The sequence below is a fragment of the Scardinius erythrophthalmus genome (genome assembly GCF_964197995.2).
Source record: "Scardinius erythrophthalmus genome assembly, chromosome: 17".
Classification (NCBI taxonomy): Eukaryota; Metazoa; Chordata; class Actinopteri; order Cypriniformes; family Leuciscidae; genus Scardinius; species Scardinius erythrophthalmus.
In genome coordinates this window covers 20,270,133-20,292,087 of record NC_138237.1, presented here as the reverse complement: position 1 = coordinate 20,292,087, position 21,955 = coordinate 20,270,133, and the positions used below count along the sequence as shown (strand labels likewise).

General features: G+C 36.4%; 3 protein-coding genes across 3 annotated transcripts; all 3 read left to right on the top strand.

The window, feature by feature from the left end:
- The first annotated feature begins 1,582 nt into the window (after positions 1-1,582).
- Positions 1,583-3,132, top strand: LOC308705704 (claudin-3-like). Its single transcript, XM_081390845.1, has one exon. The coding sequence runs from the start codon at positions 1,637-1,639 to the stop codon at positions 2,291-2,293; it is 657 nt and encodes a 218-aa protein (XP_081246971.1). The 5' UTR covers positions 1,583-1,636; the 3' UTR covers positions 2,294-3,132.
- Positions 3,133-5,626: 2,494 nt separating this feature from the next.
- Positions 5,627-6,574, top strand: cldn3c (claudin 3c). Its single transcript, XM_081390847.1, has 2 exons — positions 5,627-5,684; positions 5,776-6,574. The coding sequence occupies exon 2, from the start codon at positions 5,804-5,806 to the stop codon at positions 6,443-6,445; it is 642 nt and encodes a 213-aa protein (XP_081246973.1). The 5' UTR covers positions 5,627-5,684; positions 5,776-5,803; the 3' UTR covers positions 6,446-6,574.
- Positions 6,575-15,466: 8,892 nt separating this feature from the next.
- On the top strand, positions 15,467-21,924 carry abhd11 (abhydrolase domain containing 11). The gene is made up of 6 exons (XM_081390834.1): positions 15,467-15,729; positions 16,739-16,874; positions 16,966-17,139; positions 18,360-18,530; positions 18,631-18,812; positions 19,224-21,924. Exons 1-6 carry the CDS (start codon positions 15,575-15,577, stop codon positions 19,357-19,359), a joined length of 954 nt encoding a protein of 317 aa, XP_081246960.1. The 5' UTR covers positions 15,467-15,574; the 3' UTR covers positions 19,360-21,924.
- The last annotated feature ends 31 nt before the right edge of the window (positions 21,925-21,955 follow it).

Here is a 21,955-nt window from a genome sequence, read left to right as displayed (position 1 = left end):
TTAATTCCGCACATATGGATGTAGCCTATCAGTTTCTTATCATTTCACTTATACACTTGTTTTTTGGTTGTGTCATTAAATGTAATACTTTCAACCAGGAAATGGAGATCTGAAATGCTCTAAATAAATACATGTTTTATGGCTAGACTTTATGGCCTGCAATCGAAGGTGAACTAGATTGATACCAGGACTTTGAATTCAGTAGTTAGTATGTTTAAGTATACTGCTTACTACTGAAGAAGTGAGACAGCATAAATCTCTATTTTATTTCATTGAGGAAGTTAATAAAACAGAGATATTTATTTATATTTATAAGACTCTATAATAGAGCCTATAAGATCCACAACAGGCTTCCAGGCTGGACTCACCACTGTATTGCACTATCTTTGTGTAATGCCTTGACATTTCAGAACTATAAAATAAGCCATGGGATAAATCTGTATTATCAAATTTTCAATGGACACACTTCAGCAGCACTGACTGCGTTGGTTCCAAAACTCAGCTCAAGGTATGAGCGCACTACGAGATCTGTTACAAATGGACTTCCGCCTTTACCGGCTTTTAGGAGCTATGGACAGAGATCTTTTTTTCATGTGCTCACTAAAGCCTGGAATGAGATTCCACAGCACATCAGAACTATAACATCAAAAAGACTATTTAAAATAACATTTGCTCGCCATCTAATATATCTGTGACCACTGAGATGGCTTCATGGCCCCTTCCTGATGCTCATTCTCTGGGTTTGTGTGTTTGTTGCTGTCTTGTCTAGGAGTTTTGTTGTGTATGTGGTATTTATGTTCTGCAGAGCAGGAACCTGCTGAAAATCAGTTTTATACTGAGTCAGGCCCGATTGTTTTTAATCTTTTCCTGTTTAAAAATATAAATAAATAAATTTGATTAGATTGAACAGATTCGGCTTATTTTAAGTTTCCAGGCATTTTCCATATCCCTTGTAGCTCGTACTCCTTTACATATTAAGAAACATAAATGTAATGATGGCATTTTGGCTATTTTAGGACAACAACAGTGAGATGTGTAAACTGTGATATATATATATATATATATATATATATATATATATATATATATATATACACATTTAGTATATATGGGGGGGGGAGGGACTACTTCTTTATGACTTCAGTATGCATGCATAATGGCCTAAACTAAGGTGTTTACATTGGTGTTGTCAATGATTGCCCATTAAAGAGCCATTTTTACACATCTACATTGGGTTATCTATTAACATTGGTAAACAGTCCCAACCTTTGGTTTAAACAAACTTTTTCCGGAGGCTACATTGTCTAAGTGCAACACAAAGAGCAGCTCCCCTTTTTATGAGGACGCTAACCAATACTAAGATTGCACCTTATCATCTGATGTCAGAACCTAGGTAACTCAGCCCTTTTTCTCAGAACAAGGAGAATTTCTACCAGGACAGAACATTCCAGCCGACCTTGAAGAGGAGATTCAGTGTGTCAACACCCACCCTCCATGCTTGAGTGGTCCTTTGGTGATTTTTGGAGATTCCTGATGTAATTGTGTCAAGGACTTTTACAGACGAAGTGAAAGCCTCAGTGAACAGAGAGAGCACAAGAGAGATCCAAGCGAATTTGAAAGCAGAAAGTGCGGAGACATGGCAGCTTTTGGTTTGGAGTTAATAGGCGTCACGCTCTCGGTTCTTGGCTGGCTTCTGAGCGTTGTGTGCTGTGCTTTGCCCATGTGGAGGGTTTCGGCTTTCATCGGCACCAATATCGTCACGGCACAGGTGTACTGGGAGGGAATCTGGATGAGCTGTGTGGTTCAGAGTACCGGACAGATGCAGTGTAAAGTCTACGACTCTATGTTGGCTCTTCCTGCGGACCTACAGGCGGCTCGTGCTCTGGTGGTGGTGGCCATCATCTTGGGTATCCTAGCGCTCTTTGTCTCTATAGTGGGGGCCAAGTGCACCAACTGCATTGAGGATGAAGGGGCCAAAGCTCGTGTGATGATCAGCTCTGGTGCCGCCTTCATAACCGCTGCGGTCATGCAGCTTATTCCCGTGTCCTGGTCAGCACACACCGTTATTTTCGAGTTCTACAGCCCACTTGTTCCAGAAGCACAGAAGATGGAAATAGGGGCTTCGCTGTACCTTGGCTGGGCCGCGGCAGCTCTTATGCTGATCGGAGGCTCCATTCTGTGCTGCAGTTGCCCACCTAAAGATGAGACAAGGTACCCGCCACAGAGTCGTATAGCCTACTCAGCCCACCACTCAGTGGCTCCAAGCACCTACAACAAGAGAGATTATGTCTGAGGACTTTTGAGTTCTACTGTCAGTCTTTCATAGAAAGATAATTGTGACCATATGGGTCGGAGGTAACTCAAAATCTTGTTTACTTTTTCTCCATGTGAACATTTCTACATGTTTTTGTTTTGTTCATTGTCCATTGTCACTCCACACTTTGTTAGCATATTTTATTTTATTTGTTTGCCTATTTTAGCCTATTTTAGCAAGTTGCATAAATCATCTGTTATGTTTGAAGTCAAATTGTCAGTTGTTTCATAAAGGGAAAAAGCCAGTGGTTTTATTTTTGTAGTCTTGTGTGTTTTTATGTACTATATTTGCTTTATTTTCTTTGACAGTTTTTACACTTTTAACAAAGTTGTTCGTGAATTAATATTTTTTATACTTTCACTTAAAAGAATAAAAAGGGACCATATACTAATGACTCGAATCTAAATGGAAAATCTTGTGTTGTACCAATATGTTTATTCTTTGCTTAAATTGTAATCAACTCTGTTAATGTTTAGTTGTGTTTAATGTTTATTTAAGTGGCGGTCACATTCTTATTCATTGATACTCTTTAGCAATGAACAACAGCTACATCTTATTTGTCTACAGTCTGTGTACGTGTTATATACAGTACAAGTGGATTTGAGAGACACAAACACGAGACTGGATTCAAGCCCTAAGTTCAAGTTCCACTGGCCAACACAACAGAGAAACAATGAGACTATGTGCAGGCACCTCCCAAAGTTTTGTCAGATTAAATATATTGTGCACATTTGCGTGTTTGCGGTTGTGTTTAATCACTGAATAATTAGAATATATATTTGAATAAGTATAACTGAATTATAATTGAATTCCTGATTATTATTAAAAAACACAAATAAATTAAACCTGTATGTCTTATCATTTGTTGAGTTTGATAATAGTTATTAAGAGATTTCCACACTGAGCGCTTAACCCTGGGTAAGGGCCCTATCTTTTTAAACTGCGAGTAAAGGACTTTAACCCCTAGCTTAAGCAACGGTTTAATTGAAATGTTGAAAGATGGTTTGAATGGTAACAGTGTAAAACAGTGGGGTGCTATAATGTTTCAGTAACCAGTGCTTACATCGTTACATTTTCTTACACTTTGTACTTGTACGTCACAGAAACGTTCACTTGTCTAAAAAAAATAATGATGTGCAGCGATGGAATATGCGTAAACCGAGGTGAAAAGACTACATTTGTTTCAACTATTGTAGGTTTTGAACGATTTAAACAGCTACAGTGTATTTATGTGGATACATTTTACAGTCAAGCGGTTTTTAAAACCGTCACACCCCAGTCGCTAGCTGTACTTGTCCAGTCAATATTATTGACCTCATATATACACAAATAAGAATTTTAAAGTCACCATGTAATCAAAATGGACAAATCGTATTATTTTTATGGAATAATTGCAGTATTTATTATGTATACTGGCACAAGGGATGGACATCCTGTCACTCACCAGTGTTGGGGAAAGTTACCTTAAAAAGTTATGCGTTACAATATTGTGTTACTCCCTAAAAAGTAAGTAATTGTGTTACTTAGTTACTTTTAATGGAAAGTAAGGTGTTATTACTTTTACGTTACTTTTTCTCACCTGGGCTGGGCTTGCTTTGTTTTATAATACAATATAAAAAAATATATTTTAATGTAACATCAAAAGTGAAATGAATAAGCCTAAAGCTGAAAAGAAATGCAAATTCACACCTGTACAATAGACGGTGCAGCTCAAACACACATTTCAGCTGTGCTGACATTCTAAATGCAGAAGAATCGGATGCAGAAGAAGAAAGTTTAAAACTTACTTCAGCATATAAAAACAAAAAAATGTAACTCATACCATACGTGATATGTATATAAAGTCATTTTTGCTTAGTATGGCTGAATTGGATCATCGAAGGTCAGCAGCAAAGACATTGGTTAATAAAGTGAGATTAAATACATAAAGTACATCTGTGTAATTTAACATTTAGTTATTGCAGGTTTGCCTAATATTTGAGTTTGAATTTCTCTATTTTTATTTTGAGTAATACTAAATCTGTTTTTGTGCAAGTGAGCTGAGTAAATTGCTAAAAATTAGTCTAAAACTACAATGTTTACACTATGCACAACGCCTCTGCGCTTACTCCCAGTTTCTCTCAACATGGGAACAGATAAAATAACTTGCATACTTATTTGAAAAAGTAAATCAGATATTTTATTGTAAATTTACAGGTATTGCGTTACTTAGTTATTTGAAAAAAGTAATCTGGTTACGTAACTCATGTTACTTGTAATGCATTACTCCCAGCACTTGTCACTCACAATGGTCCAACCATCCAATTAATTGTGTCCGAAAAAACATTTGAATGAGGTAACCAAAAATGATATGTTAACAAAACTTAAAAAAAAAATGATTAGACAAAACATAGAAAAGCCAATTCAAAGAATTACAGATTGACTTAGCATATAATTTGCAATAAATAAATAATTAAATACATAGACTTAGCAGTGTTATTGCTATTACCGCTTAGTTGACATTATTTGGCTAAGGGGGAAAGGGAGGCCTAAACTTTTTATAGTTTATAATTTTGTTTACGCATTTCACCAGATTTCTACATCCGTTGTTTTCTGAAATTTTACATCCACTTAAAATCATTTTTGGAAGACATATTTTCAATGTTTCTGAAAAACGTGCAAGCTTTTTAATGCAGCTGTCTAATCACAGCACTCCTCAGTTGAAATGAAAGATCATTTCCTGATAACATTTGAGAGTTGTTTCCACAGCATGCTAATAGCTTTAAAGACATCTTATCATTCAGACACTATAGTCTCTTAGTTACATCACCAAAGCTAATTCCCCCCTGTTTTATGATGCTGAAGACTAAGAAGAGGAAAAAGAATCAACAATAACAAGTTGCAATTGTTTTATTCTTTTCTTTCTCTGTTAAAATCCCAATGACCATTGATATAAAGTCAGTCAATAAAATCCATTAATCAATGCTATCGTGAATCCTAAGAAAGTTTGAGATCCAGTGCGACATCACTAATGGATTCAGTGTGAAATATTATCCGTCTTTTCCACCCCATTGATTACTGACCTGTCCTTCCAGGTTCTTTTTCCTGACTGAGCCTGTTTCTCTACTTCACACAATGTAAGTAGGAATTGGATTTCCAACGAAAGAAAAAACCAACGCATTGTTCATCTCCCCGCAGTGCCAATAGCAGGCAGGTGACGTGTACAAACCGGTATTACATCCACCTATGTCATCAAGTTAAGATCCTCCTCCAGTAGCACCTGTCTCTTTGGGAATATAAAGGCTGCTTGGATTCAAAGCACCTTCGCAGGCAAAAAACAAAGACAGGAAGGATTGGGACGCTTACATCTATATTGACATCTCAGCACTAGGTAAATGATCTTCCAGCCTTTTTAAATCTTCTAAAGTACTGCTTTTATTTGTCTATGGAATTCATGACTAACCAATATATCCTTTACCTAGGTAAAAAAAAGTACACCTAACAGACATCATGTCGATGGGAATGGAGATCGGGGGCATTGCCCTGGGCATTATCGGCTGGATCATGGGCATTGTCGCTTGCGCTCTCCCTATGTGGCGTGTCTCTGCCTTCATTGGCGCAAACATCGTCACAGCACAAAACATCTGGGAAGGTTTGTGGATGAATTGTGTTGTACAGAGCACCGGACAGATGCAGTGCAAGATCTACGACTCCATGCTAGCGCTGTCGCAGGACATGCAGGCGTCCAGAGCCATGTCGATCATCGCCATCATCTTGGCCATTCTGGGCGTGATGATCTCCATCATGGGCGCAAAATGCACCAATTGTATCGAGGATGAAGCAGCCAAGGCTAAAGTCATGATCGTCTCCGGCATCCTGTTCATTCTTTCCGGCATCCTGGAGCTCATTCCAGCGGCCTGGGTTGCAAACCAAATCATTCGTGATTTCTACAACCCGTTACTGTCCCCCGCTCAGCAAAGAGAGATCGGAGCATCGATCTACATAGGGTTTGCTGCTGCTGCTCTGTTACTGATTGGAGGAGCATTGCTGTGCTGCACCTGTCCTCCAAAGGAGAAGAACTACAAGCCACCGAGAATGGGCTACTCCGCTCCACGCTCTTCTAATGGATATGACAGGAAGGACTATGTTTAAAACATTGGTTTCTTGTAGGGAAAAGATTTGAAGATTTGAAAGATTTTGAAGATCTCAGGGTGAAGATACTTCTGAAAGGACTCCGCAATGAAGGGTCATACGATGCTGTTAATATTTGCTTTTTATCTGACTGGTGTGTGTGTGTGTGTGTGTGTGTGTGTGTGTGTGTGTGTGTGTGTGTGTGTGTGTGTGTGTTAAGGGCTGGTTTTGTAGGTTTACTTGTTAGGGATTTTTGTGTTTAAACATTTCCTATTTGATATTATTTTAATTGATGATGTTTAAATGTGCCCGTTTTTTGTTCAACTTGTCCTTTTTTGTTTCATGTCATACCTAAATGCATAACTGGTGTCAAAATGGATTCTTTGCTCTGTGAAAGCAAATTTCAATAAGTAGAGATGTGCAAATTTTATATTAAAGTGGTCGCTTCTTTTGTCTGATGGCTATCGCTAATCTATGTAGACAGGAAGAGGAAGACTTAAGCTCTTTACATGTATTTGCTTAGGAAAATTCCACTGGACACAGAAACGGAATATATTATATATATATATATATATATATATATATATATATATATATACTGTATATATATTTTTCTTTTTCTTTTAGGCTTCAGTTGTGTCTATTCTTGAGGACATCAATTTTTTCTGAATAGTTCCCCATGTTTTGTACAATTGTTTTATTATGTACAATTGTTTTATTATATTTTCTACAGAGATTAAAGATTAAATGCATTTTCTAGATTTTCATTTTATTACTGTGACTAATATTTATCAGTTGCTTTTATACTATCAACATTGAATGTGGAAATATGAAATAGGACAACAGCTAGTAAATAAAACAAATGGTCAGTTACAGCATACAAAAGACTGTTGGAGTGGTTATACCTGTTTGGCCCTTTGTTCTACAATTGGGGCAGTAATGTGAAAACACATTCTGAGAGAGACCACTCAGCATACAAAGCTTATGCAAGCTGTACTATTTACCATTGGTGGTGGCAGACAGATCCGACCAAAACTAGTCTGAATAAATGGCAAGGGGAAGTAGGATTGGGATTGAAAAGTACATTTATAAGGCACAAAATGTTTAGTTTACTATACAAAATATGTCTGTATTTAATTCCATTGTAATTTCAACACAACTGCAATAAAAACAGAATTAATGCCCTAAGTGTTGATTAGATCCATCTAGCTGATACATATTGAGCAGCAAACAAAACATCAAGGAAGTTTGAGCTTTTAGAATTGGATCTTTGGATTAAAAATTAAGTTCCACACACTGCATTAAGCACAAGTTGGAATACTTTAAGAAAAAGAAAAAAAAAACTATAGCCATAGATTGAAACAGAGACTCTTGGTTATGAATTATATTGCAAAGTTAGGCAACATGCCATGAAACCATGGTAAGTTGCAAACACATAACCCTAAGGCATATTAACTCAAGCCAACACTCTATAATGCTGTTCCCATAGAGACATGCTTCTCTGGGATACGCCTTCTTCTCCACCTGTTAGAGAGGGGGAGGGGAACTCCACGTAGGAAAATGACTCACCTGGTGTGTTTGCTGTGAAGTGTCCTTGCAATTTAATCTTGAATTTAATTTCCATCTAGTGTGAATATACAGAACATTTATGTAATTATGCATTTATTATAAGTTTTAGTATTTACGTGCAGCAGCAAAAACTGTTAGTTTTTTTCTGCACGTTGAGCAAATCCATTGTTAACAACAGTAGTACCCTGTATAATTTCTGTTTTTTTGGTGTAGAGAATAAGGAAGAGTTTAAAGGTTAGGTAAAAGTGTTTTTTACTGAACAAATTATTTAGAGAGATCATTTAACAATCAATTTCAGGACAAACAAAACAAGACAAACAAAGAGATTAACCAGAACAAAGATTTATATGCTTTATGCTCTGCTATTGAATTAGTTAAGTAAAGAGATAAAATTACTAACAACCTGAGAAACAGTTTTGTCACAGTTATCAAGGTCACCTTGAACTTTTCTATACCTTCTGGTGGCGTAGAGTGGCCTCATTAAAAATAACCTTTGTTTAAGTACTTCTTGTTTTAATTATTCACTGCTTTAATCCACAGTTAAGTTTCTACATCATGTTCTATTTAGTTTTATTCATGTTCTCTTTTGTTTGTTACTATGGTTTCTGGTTAGTTCCTAGTTTCGTTAACAATCATCTCTGTGTAAATAAGTTTTTGTGTTTGTGTTTCAGTATACTCTTCTGTGTTTATTTTAAGTTATCCTTCATTTTTCATTCTACGTCATACGTCTTGGATTTATACTACACAGCCACCGTCACAAAGATATATAATTTGTTTTTAATTTTTAAAATAACCTATTTTAAAAAATCTTTCAGCATTATATTGACAAAGGATTAATCATATTATATTTACTATATCTAGCTTGTATATTCTAGTGTTTGAAAACTAACAAAAGCATAGTTTCCTTTTCAATTCGATTCCCTTCGCATTGCGTCAGTCTCTAACGAGTATGGGGAAACTCCATTTTCTCTGAATACTGAAGCCTGATTGGTTTACGTCTGTGTACCTGTGGTTAAACTTGGAGATCGAGGACACTGACAAGACTCCTTGACTCCCCTGTCTCTTCCTCTGGCCTATTCGGTTCTGCATGACTTGCAGAGCGTTTCATGGTGGCTTGGAGGGCGTTGCAGGTTATGCACCATTTATTACTTAAGTAGTCATGTTCTGCTGCTTCTAGTCACCCTAAGTCATCTTCGACTCAGCAGCACACCATGCCAGCTCCCACACCTGCTCAGCCCCAACCCAAAGCTGACCCGAGGTGAAGCAGCACTTCCGCCCAGCTAAGCACTTCCCATTTTGAGCAGCCCAAGTAGTCATTAATGCATTGGGCACAAAGAGGAGGGGGCCAAGTCCCGGAAAGGACCACCATGTGTTCACCTCCCAACCCCCTATCCAGTCCAGGCATCCAGGTTTGTTATCAGTACTGGGTCAGCCCCACCAGTGGTATGTGCATCCAGACATCCTTCTGCTTTTAAAGTGAGTCAAATAAAAAACAAACAGTAGCTTCCACGTCCCAGAGAAGGATGACGGCCTCAGGCCCATCCTCGACTTGAGATTTCTGAACCGCACTCTGCTGAGATGGCCTTTCAGAAGGATAACTTTGAAACAAATCATCTCGCAGATCTGCCCGGGGGATTGGTTTTTATCAGCGGATCTGCAGGACGCATACTTTCATATCCAGAAAGCTCCCCATTACAGACCGCCCTTGAGATTCGTGTTCTAGGGGGTGGCTTACCAATATGCAGTCCTACCATTCAGACTGTCTCTAGCCCCATGCACAAAATGTGTGGATGCTGCTCTCTCCCTACTGAGACTAACTGGAGTTTGCGTCCTGAATTACCTCAACGATTGGCTGCTCTTAGACCAATTAAAAGAGGAACTGTTTGCGCACAGATCTCTCCTCCTCAGCCATCTAGAAAGTCTGGAGTTTAGAATCAACTTGAGCAAAAGTCTGCTGTCCCCCAGCCAACGCATTGTGTTCCTGGGGGCAGTGCTCGTCTCTTCTGAAATGCGGGCCTGGACCTCACCTTCAGAACGGGAGCAACCTCCCTTTAAAAACATTTTTCAGAAGCTAATGGGCCTCATGACAGCAGCCTCCTCAGTAGTTCCCTTGGGCCTGTTACGCATGTGGCCTCTGCAACACTAGTTGAATGCCCGCGTCCCACCTCGAGGATGGCGTGAGGGCCATATTCTCATGGTGAGCCATAGCTGTACCAGGGCCCTGGCCCCCTGGAAATCGCCCCATCTGTATCGGAGGGGCGTGGAACTGGACTCAGTTTCGAGAAGGAAGGTACTCATTACAGACGCCTCAAAGATGGGTTGGGGCGCACTGTGCGATGACAGGATGGCCTTTGGCTCTTGGACAGAGCCAATGTTGGCTCATCACATCAACTGCCTGGAAATGGTGGCAGTGCTCCTGGCAGGAGATCTGGTGGGCTGAAAGGCCATTTGTCTGTGCAAGTGCACAGACGTGAACCAATCAGGCTTCAGTATTCAGAGAAAATGTTTCCACATACTCGTCAGCGACTGACGCGATGCTCGTTCCTGTATCTCAGGAAACCGAGGTTACATTAGTATCCGGAGCGTTATCTCAGCCTTCAGTGTTGATTTTCGGTTACATTAGTATCCGGAGCGTTATCTCAGCCTTCAGTGTTGATTTTCTCAGGAATTTGACCTGATGATTTCCTCCCCTCTTGGGAGAAGGTCACAGAGAAATGGCTGTGTAGCAATATTCTTTCATTCTTTCCAGTCAACAGACTCTTATAGGAATGATATGCAACTCTTGACATAAAAGGATCTATACTTTCAAATAAAAAAGTAACCAATTGATAATCAGAGGGCAGATTTCAGTTCTGACATTGTCTTCACCTACCCCTCCCCTTTTTTGTCATTTATAACTGACTTTGTCCTATTAGGGTAAATTATTTTTGTCAAAATGTCTGAAATTTGTCTGAAACACACACATTTAAATGTGATAAATAAAATGTTTTGAATCTGAACAACAGTGAAACGGTCTTAGTTTTTAAAACATTCCATTTCATTATATGCTTTCGGTAACACTTTACTTGAAGGGGTGTGCATAAGACTGACATGACACCATCATAATTTATGCATGTTTATGACAAATGTCATTAAGTGTCATTCGCTCAATTATGACATTTTTAATGCAACTATGACATTGTGTGAGATGTCTTTGTTATGGCAACTTGACATTACGAAGACAACACAACCTGTCTATCCTCCTTAATCTTCAACTTCTTCCTTTCTTACTACTACGACCTCATTTTCTAATGCACTGCAATCACTATCATTAATACTTTATGGAAAAGATCATCAATCAAATTTATTAACATCAACCTAAAACAAAAGATTATTAACAGTAGCCTGCCACTACTGAACAATAGTCCCAGCTACACATAAAATATGTATCCCCTAAAAAGGACTTTGTCATTTATGCATGACACACAGAATTTATTTTATTTTATTTTTTTTCTGAAGGATCGTGTGACTCTGAAGACTGGAGTAATGATGCTGAAAATTCAGCTTTGTCATTACAAGAATAAATTACATTTTAAAATATTAAAATAGAAAACAGTTATTTTAATGTATTATTTCACAATAGCACTCTATTTAAATAAATGCAGCCTTGATGAACATAACTTATTTCAAAAATCTGCTTTCAGCTGCTTTTAACGTTTTAAAAATATATTAAAAAAGAAAACAGTTATTTTCATTTGTAATACGATTTTGCAATATTACTGTTTCTACTGTATTTTTGGTGAATAAATGCAGCCTAGGTGAGCAGAAGAGACTTCTTTCAAAACTTTTGACAGGCACCAGGAGTTTTCTTCCTGTATGTGCAGTTACTGTTCTTTATTGAGTTCCAACCAAAAAAAATTTAACTTACATTACGTGCATTATCGTGCCCAATACTGCAATTACATGCAGTGGTCATACTCAGATAGCCTAGTTGTTGTTATAATAATATGATTGTTACATAAATAACCAGTATTACAGTAGGGCTTGGCCTATTACTTGTAAATGTTTTCAGATAGTGATATGACAATATGCTTAGTTATGTAAACACCAGTAGCCTATCCCAGAACTGACTTATGACGGGATCAATGTTTTTAAATAGGCTATTTCAATTAATTGTTTAGTTAAGTCATCTTGGACTTTAGCATTTAAGCATTTTTTTCTTAGGGATATCTAAAGGGAAATATGGAATTATATTGCAAAGCACATTATTGTTGGCTGTTTTAGTTCACCTGCAGCGCTGAAAATGAAACCTGTGAGATGTCACGTGACCGAAACCAAAGTGGGTGAGATTTGCTTATGTTTACTGAGACTGCGTGGCGGAAGTCTACTTTAATTTCACACGGTGAGTTTCGCGAACATTTTAGGCTACACCGAAAGTGAAGGCCATTTTCTCTTACACCACATTACTAAGAGATAGCAGCAACATTTGATGTTTGTTGGGGCAAATTAAATCTTAGCGTTTTATAGCCTCTAATGTGTCTTTTAATTCATTAGGCTACACTTTGTGATGTTGTGTAGGCCTACTCTTTAGAACTCATTCTCAACCAGCTGGTCTCAAGTAAATGAATTACATCAGTTTTTGGTATCAAGCATGCGTCACCCAAGATCATGTGATCATGAACGGCCAAATGTCTTATCTTTAGTTAAAAACAGCGCATAAAGAAACTGATAGGTTTCTGGAACTGCTTTCCTTTATGCATTCAGTTTTCAAAAGCAGTTGCTTAAAATTTTGAATTGCCTGAATAGCAGCATACAGATTTGATTGCTGTCTATACCACCTCACCTCCCAACATGTCATTTCTATAATTTCACTAACAACCCCACAAATTACTTAAAATTAAGTTTTCTTTTATTAAACTGTATTAATGCTATAACATCCATTATTTGTGATGACAAAATAAAGAACTGGACAACTTACATAGGCCTTAAGCTATAAAAAAAAAATAAAAAAAAAATCACTTTATTGCCACCATATACATGAAACGGTCCAAAACAGGCTACATTACAGTAGCCTACGTGATTAGCCTATTTATGTCAGTTAAAGAAAATCATTTTCAATAGGGCGTGTATGTTCAAGACAAACGAGTTGTGCCTGTCAGGTGAACCTACCAAATAATTTCAGAGATAACACTTAAACCAAATATCAAAATATGTATTATTCAGTATACATTTTAATCTTGTGAGTTTCTCTCCTGCATGTGTCCTCCTCACCATGGCTACTGTTGGTTTGCTGCTTTATCCCCCACTGCTGTGTTGCCTATAGCAGCAGACATGGAGGAGGGTGAAGCTCTCACTCTGTCACGCACTCTTTAGATGCACATAAACAAAAAGCAGTTGGCTTTCTTAAGTTGTCTGAAATAAGAGAGAGGAATGTTAACCCTAAATAACCCTCAATGACAAACTAAAGTGTAACTATAGTATTGTGAAAACATGTTTATTTATTGGTTTAAGTTACTTAGGCAAATTTCTGTCATTTAGAAGAAGGTTAGTTGTGTAGTCCGTGTATGAAATTCATTTTCAAGATTGTACGTGGTACTTTCATGGGTTTGGGTTAGATGATGCTGTGGCCTGGTTTCACAGAAAGGGTTTAGATTTAACCAGGATTAGGCCTTAGTTCAATTAGGACATTGAAGTAGCTTTTATTGACGTGCCTTAGAAAAAAACATTACTGTCTTGAGACAAAACTCAATAGACAAAACTATTTTAAGATATGCCAATGCAAGTTGCTTTCAGTTAAAACAGCTCAAACATGCATTTTAGCCAGGGACTAGGCTTAAGCCTTGTCTGTGAAATCAGGGGAATAAATAGGCTATTAAGTGTGTTATTGAAAAATCAACTTATTTTATTAGGCCTATTTTCTTTCACCAATTCTTACTAACCCTTAAATAAATACATGGTTTTTAAACTTCCCATAATGTAATTTAATGAGATTTCATTTGAGGATTTTATAAAACTGCATGCTTCTTCTTTTCATTTTCTATTGTTTGCTGTGGAAAATGTTGTCCATTTAACCATCCCATTGTGCAAAGACTTCTCCTTTAATGTAACTTTCTGCATATCAAAACATGTCCTCTTTTGTTTGTGGGGAAAAGTTAAATATTATTGTCAGTTTTATTTATTTAAGGTCATCATATTGAAAATCTTGTGCCATGTATACTGTAATTGAGAATGCTGATGAGAGCTTGTTTGTGATCATGATATGAAAATCTTTAGCTCATCCATCTCAGCATTTATATATCTACATGATTGATATCAGCTGATGATACCACACATAATATGCAAAACTTCTGCTCTCATTTGCTTAGGCAGAGGTTTTTTGGCAGTCTTGCTATAGCCTAGACCTATATATATCACTGGAAATTTTGAAGTAATAAAAGTTCCATTTAAATTATTAGGCTACTGATAACTGTCAAATGATATTAATGGGATAGTTCATCCAAAAATGAAAATTCTGTCATTAATTACTCGCCCTCATGTCGTTCTTTCCTTCATCTTCGGAACACAAATGAAGATCTTCAGATTTCATCAAAAAGATCTTCGCTTGTGTACCGAAGATGAACGAAAGTCTTGGGTTTGCAACGTTATGATTAGTGACAGAATTTTCTTTTTGGGGTGAACTATCCCTTTAAGGGCTATTCATCTTAAATAAGACACTGACTGAATTAATATGGGACGGGTGGCTAGAATCTCAGTGCTTAAAGCATTTCTGATTTAATTTTCAGCTTCTAATAAACAATTTCAATATTTTTTAACGATCTGTTCTTTTCTTTGTAACGCATGAAAGCCGTTTGGTTGTCCAAACAAACGCACCATAAAGTCTGTTGTCTTGGTCTGTGGCGCCACTATCTGGTAATATGTGTCCATAAAAGCAATACTTGTCAGATTATATTTTCCTCTTTTTGTTTTATCTTCTCCTACTTTAATTGATTGCATCTCGTGTACGTTCACTAAATATGTAATACACTAAATAATGTTTCTAAAGGTGTGGTATCTGAAATTTTAATATCATTACAGCAGGCATTATAGACGCACGACGTAGTGACATCATGCATCACGTCTAGGTTCTCGTGCGGCAGTGTTGCCATGACCGCTTATTTTGTACGACTTTTTGGTTGTTGTTGTTTTTGATAAAGTTGCTTATAAATGTCACATTATGGATATACCATAAAATATCATCAAACGCAGTCGCGATTTTAGACTTGCAAGTGCTTTCCCACTACCAGGATGATGTGTAAATCGGCAATATTATAGATGTGTGCGCAAGAGAGCATGTAGTTATTTTTTTGGATAGCCGTTGTTTATGTGAAACATTTCAATTACTTTTGTCAAATACATTTTAGTTTCATATAAATGCATTTTTAACCGAATTATAATGTATGTTTTATACACGTTTCAGTGATACAACATTTATTCTGGGTTTATCCAGCGAGATCTGGCAACACTGTAGTGCTGTTTCCCTAGTGTTAGCTAAACACCATCACGACCTTTGAAGACTAAAATCCCGGTCGAATGAATGAATGAAGTTCGGACACAGGTTTTAGCATGTCAAATTTTGCCATGAGTGCCCTGTGCCGTAATTTGACCAGGGGAGTGCTTTGTGGCCCGTCGTCATGTTTATCTATAACGGGATTTCGGGATTTTTGCAGTGGAGTCTCGCGACTGGAAGGCGCTGGCAGTGACAGCGCACGAGCCGCCAGGTGCTTCATTTTTAATCTTCCGGTTCAAATACTGTTAATTACTCAGAAATGCATGTGAGCGAGGGCTGTTGTAGTATAAAGTTCAATTCACTTTATTTTAAAGTGGTTACCTGCGCATTAGGTATCGCATTAGCAAATTAGCCGGTTGTTTGTAGTTTTAATAAGAAAACATTATTAAAACCAAAGCACAATGGCTAATTATACATTATGTTATGTTCTGTTTGGTCTTTTACAGGTGATGACACGTTAATGAAGTTATACATTAGATAGAGCTCTTTTGTTACGATTATAAATAAGGCCATGTGTCCAAAAACTGGCATCTGTGGTTGACAGAATAATTCTGTAAAAATACAGTAATATGTAAGCATATTTACAGAACAACCTGTAAATATTACTATTGAAAACTAATTTACAATAATACAAATCCAACAGCTCTTTTCTGCTGAATTATCAAGGTCACGCTGCCACTAAAATCTGTTTTGTACCTTGAAAATATACTAACATCCACCATATTAATAACAGGGGTTAAAGAGAAAGACGCATGATGAATTAGAGTTCATCACAAGTAGCTAATTACATTAGCTGAGGTAAATACTAATATATAGATGGTGCACAGTGTCACGCACACATACAAAACACCATAACGCGGACAGCAATATAATAATGCAATGAACGTTAAGATGTAACATAAAACCCTAATGTACATAAATGATTAAAAAAAAGAAAAGAAACAATCAAATGTGAAGTGTCACGCAGATTTCTAGGAGTGTCAGCTGATGGCTTTTCACTCTGTTCTTTTTTACTCCTGAAAACGGTACATCTAACAGTATTTTACTGTGAAATTACATGAAATGTAAGGGTAGGTCTATTACAGTTTTTCTCCGTATGTTAACCAATTCATTTTTTTATTTTACTGTAGCCTTTTTCCAGTCTTTTACAATTAAAATTACTACGTTTTTTTTTTTTTTTTTACATTGTCTTCATCCTTGTCTACTTTGCTTTGTCTTAGTGCTGTAAACTTGACCTACGATGTGTTTGATGGGACGGTAGACAGCACGCCATTGGTGTTTCTTCATGGCTTATTTGGGAGCAAGTCAAACTTCCACTCTATAGCCAAGTCCCTGGTGCAGCGGACAGGCAGGAAGGTATGCTTCCAGTTTCTCTGGTGGTTAAGAGGTGCTGTGGGCTGTTTAGAAGAGTCTGTGCAAGTGTCCTGACTGTACTTTGTCTAGTTAGGTGCTGACAGTAGATGCTCGTAACCATGGCAAAAGCCCACACAGTCCTGTCTTGACCTACGAAGCAATGACCCACGACCTGACGCATCTGCTTGGACAGCTGCACATTGGGAAGTGTGTCCTGATTGGACACAGCATGGGGGGAAAGGTTGCTATGACGACAGCTCTATCTCAGGTAACACATGCTGTATAATTTCTTTCATGCAACCTAATAGTAGGCCAAGGGGTCAGTGACATGTAGCTCATGATGATCTATTAATTTATTCAAAAATACATAAAAAATGCAATTCACACTTAGTCACTTAAATAGACCGCTTATATGATGAATGAATTAAAAATCATACATTAACAATTTTGATCTTTTTTAGAGTGCATGAAGTTAAAAATGTCAGTGTGATACAATTGTCCTGATATTATAATGAAGATCAAAAAGGCTCATTATAAGAGTGAAGATCTTCAAGAAAGCAGTGAGGCTTAGAAAATAAGCAGTAAAACAGTTTTGTAAAAATATTATAAATATTTGACTTTTTTTGTCTCCTAAATCAAAGTCATGTGGTGCAACCAACATGCTGGAAAAAACCCACATGGTCTTATGGTATAAGTCTCCTTAAATATCTAATCATTTGACCTTTTTATGACAAGACAAGGTTAGTTTGGTTTATAAAATGTCATAAATGTCATGTCATGAATCCTGAAAACAAAAACAAATCAAAGTTCCTTCAAAAATATTAAGCAGCACAACTGTTTTCAACATTGATTTGAATAAGAAATGTTTCTTGAGCACAGAAATGTCTGCTGATAATTCAGCTTTGAATCAGCAGGAATGAATTACATCATAAAATACAAATAAAATGAAAATAATTTAATAATGTAATTAGAAAATATAATAATATTTCACAATATTACTGTTTGTACAGATTTTTGATCAAATAATTTACCTTGCCGAGCAGGAAAACATGTTAAGACTTGTTTAGAATATATATATATATATATATATATATATATATATATATATATATATATGAAGAGTTCAGATGCAAAAGCCTCTAAGTGCCATCTGAAATTTTCTTCTAGAATGATAATTTTTATAAAGCTTGTAAATTTAAGTTAAGTAATTTCACTTAAATGACAATTAATAGGTAATTTGCATTGCCATTTAAGTGAAATTACTGAAATTAAATATACGAGCTTGATAAAAATGATCATTCTAGAGGAAAATTTCAGATGGCACTTAGAGGCTTTTGCATCTGAACTCTTCATATATATATATATATATATATATATATTTTATTATAAAAAAAGTAAATAAGTGATTAAGATGTTTACAGTTAGCCTAAATGTATCCAGATAGTAAGAAAAATATGTTATTACATTTCTATTTTGTCTCTAATTCAGCCTGATTTAGTGGAAGGGTTGGTTGTTGTGGATATTAGTCCCTCTCAGACTTCAGCCCGCACCAATTTCCATGCCTACATCCAGGCAATGAAGGAGGTGAAGATAGCCAGTGATATCCCACGTTCCACAGCACGAAGACTGGCTGAAGACCAGCTCAGGAAGATAGTAAAGGTAACCATGTCCACACGCATGCCTTATACTGTATATAGTTAACTGAAACATTGTTATAGTGGCATTTCAATGTAATCACACACATTTATGTTGTTTGCAGGAGCGTTCAGTTCGTCAGTTCCTTCTCACTAACCTGGAGGAGCAAAATGGTGACTATGGCTGGAGGATCAACCTGGAAGCCATCTCAAACCACCTAGAGGACATCATGGCTTTTCCTGATTTTAAAACCACCTATGAGGGTCCAACTCTTTTCTTGGGTGGCAGTAGCTCAGCCTACATAAGGTAATTACTTTATTTAAACCCCTGCTTGTACACACGTGCATCATTATGGTTAATATAATCTCTCTCTGTCAACTCAAGTTAAGTCACCATTATTTATACAATACGGATTGTTTCAAAGCAGCTTAACAGTGATAACAGGAAAATGATTTCATTTCATTCAAGTCAGTTCAGTGTTGATTCCGTTCCGTCGTAAATATCATCAATTATTAAATAGGTTCAATTCATCTATAAATCAGTTCTGCAAAAAGTCAGTTCTCAAATAACAGCGTCAGTACAGTCAGATCAATAATACTGTTGAATATTAAGCGTCACTTTTCTCTTTCACTTTTGAATGTTTGAAGTGTCTTAAATACATGTTTATTTAATTCTGTGTCTGTTTTCCTGCCATGGACCCCTTGGTTATCCTCTTAGCTCTGAGGATTACCCTGAAATCCAGCGACTTTTTCCTAGTGCTGATATCCAGTACATCCCAGATGCCAGTCACTGGATTCATGCTGACAAGCCTTTGGATTTCATCAGCTCCATAATCACGTTCTTACAATCATAGTCCTTGTCTCAGGTGAGGATACAAACAGGTGCGCCCAATGATTAAGGGACAGTGAATGAATGGGAAGGGTGTGTGGACCAAGATGACTGTTACTGAGTTAAATCTAGTCTCTTACCTTATAATGCACAATAGCACCGGTATATAATTCCTGATAGTTAGTGTATTCATTTTTCAATGTGGTATTTGCTGTCACGTAACATAGTACATTAATTTTCATTTTATTAAAAGGATGTATAGAAATCTGGCCATGACTTTCAATCAAGGACATTTGTTCATAGCTGATACAAAACAGTGGATCCAGTGGTTTAAAAAAAATATACTTTACCTTCATAATTTGTATGATAAAAGGACTAGATTTAAAATTTTTGTTTTAGATATTTTGATTTCATAAATTAAAACAATATTTTAGCTTTTTAACTAAATGATAATTGGACTAGATTTTTTCAATTTTTTTAATACTTTATATATTTTTTTGGTAAGCATATTGTTGACATGGAAACCCTTTCTCTGTGCTCTGATAACAAATACAGATGTCTATGCAACAGCGTGTGACTTATTTAAGTATTCTCAAGCTGAAATCATCTCTCACAGTCTCCGCTTTAGATTGAGTAAGACCACAACACTTTGACGTGCAGCCAAGCATTGTTACTTTTTTCTGGAAACAGAATTTTGAGTTGTTTGTGAAATGTTTTAAATCATTAATGCTATTGGGCATAATAGGTTTGTTTCTGTTGTTTTAAAACTGTTGAGCATGTGCTATAAGGTGGGTGGGTAACACTAGTTTGGGGACCAATTCTCACTATTAACTAGTGGCTTATTAGTTTGCATATTACTAGCATATTGGCTGTTTATTAGTACTTATAAAGCAAATATGAATGCATATTCAACATCCCTTAATCCTACCCCATGCCCAAACTTAACAACTACCTTACTAACTATTAATAAGCAGTAAATTAGGAGTTTATTGAGGAAAAAGTCATAGTTAATAGTGAATATGTGTCCCCCAAACTAAAGTGTGACCATAGGTATTTTATTAAAACCGTTTTGTATAGCTTTACAACAAATGAAAATGCTGCAATGTAACTAATAAGACATCTTTCAGAGCATCAGAAATTATGCTGACAGAACTACGAAAGGGTTTTACCTGAAAACCTTTTTTTATTTTTTATTTTTTATTGGCCCTGGGTCCTCTTTTTTTTCAAACCCCTTGTTCTGTATTTAACGTATAATCAATAAATCGATCAAGTACACAAGTGTGTGCTAAAATACCTGTTTTGGTGCTTGTTCGGCCATTAGATACTGCACAGTTTATCTTTTTAGAGCTTTTGCAGGTATGTTAGTGTGATTTATTACTGACAATGTGCCTACCTCTGCACATTTTCCATCTAATATTGGTAGGTTTGTCACTTATCAGTAGGTTTATCACTGTTGGATGGTTATTAAAGTACCAAAGCAGGGGTTTATGGGAAGATTTTCCCCGACCAGTGGTGTGTTAACATTGTGTGTGTGGCACACATTTAAGAATAAATGTACATGTGGTACTGTTTTGGCAGTCTTTAGTATAAAAAGCTGCTGTTATAAGGGGATATTTTTGTTCATTGTGAAAGTGTCGATGTTTGTAAATGACAAGTATTTTGTATATCCATATACAGTACTGGTTATATAAATGTATACGATATTATATATTATATTTATGACTTTATCTTAATGATCGATAAATCAAGAAATATGCTGCAAATTGACATATTCTAAATGTCAGTGTGTATTCTCTGATGTCACATTATCATTGTATTGAATGTTTATGGTGGAACACTAGAATCATAGCCCTGCCGTTGCTTGTTATGTCTGTTCAGACACAATTTGTTGTGTTTCTGTGGTTACAGGGAACTGTATCTTGCAGAATTATAGCTTTTCACAACTAAAGTTTACTGCCAGTGATTATCAGCATTTTTTGATTTTTTAAAGATTATGTCTGAACTTTTAGCATTTCAATGGACTGTTTCATAAAGCTAGATCAACGGGTGTCATTGAAAAATTAACATTGAGAATACAGTGTATTTTCATTTATTAACTCCTTATGAAACAGCACATTGATTTAAAGAATGTACACGTATGCTATTCTAAAAGACGAATCAGTTGAGAACGTAACGCACAGACACTTATGATGTTTTTTTAACAATATAGTTTGTGCTTAGCTTATTCACAAAGTACAATGAAATTAATATATATATTGGGTTTGTTATCTTGGCACTTAGAGTACTTGATATATTTTCATTGTACGTAATCTATCCTTGAACTAAATTAGAGAGTTAAACCTATTCTTGATGCTTCGTGCAGTACTCTATATTGTTTAAAACTAAATGTATTGTTACTATTTAGTACATAGTGATACTAGTTCTTTGTTTTATTGGTCTAATGTGTCCGTAATGACAGGTCATGAAAGAGTGTGTGGGAGTAACAGTACGAGTCGATGTTGAGCAGTTTGTATGGGTGTATTGCCTTTGCATGCCAGAGTGTATCTGTGTGCAGATTTGTTATTTCTACTAAATAAATGTCCAAGTCTTCAACCTGCTTATGTGATTGATTTGTACTACCT

What these genes read in the sequence shown, in the direction of transcription:
- LOC308705704 (XM_081390845.1), top strand. Translation starts at nt 1,637, where the DNA reads ATGGCAGCTTTTGGTTTGGAGTTAATAGGCGTCACGCTCTCGGTTCTT.
- cldn3c (XM_081390847.1), top strand. Translation starts at nt 5,804, where the DNA reads ATGTCGATGGGAATGGAGATCGGGGGCATTGCCCTGGGCATTATCGGC.
- abhd11 (XM_081390834.1), top strand. Translation starts at nt 15,575, where the DNA reads ATGTCAAATTTTGCCATGAGTGCCCTGTGCCGTAATTTGACCAGGGGA. An exon ending in GACAGCGCACGAGCCGCCAG is followed by an intron (nt 15,730 to 16,738) that starts GTGCTTCATTTT and finishes GCTTTGTCTTAG; the next exon opens with TGCTGTAAACTTGACCTACG. An exon ending in TGCAGCGGACAGGCAGGAAG is followed by an intron (nt 16,875 to 16,965) that starts GTATGCTTCCAG and finishes TTGTCTAGTTAG; the next exon opens with GTGCTGACAGTAGATGCTCG.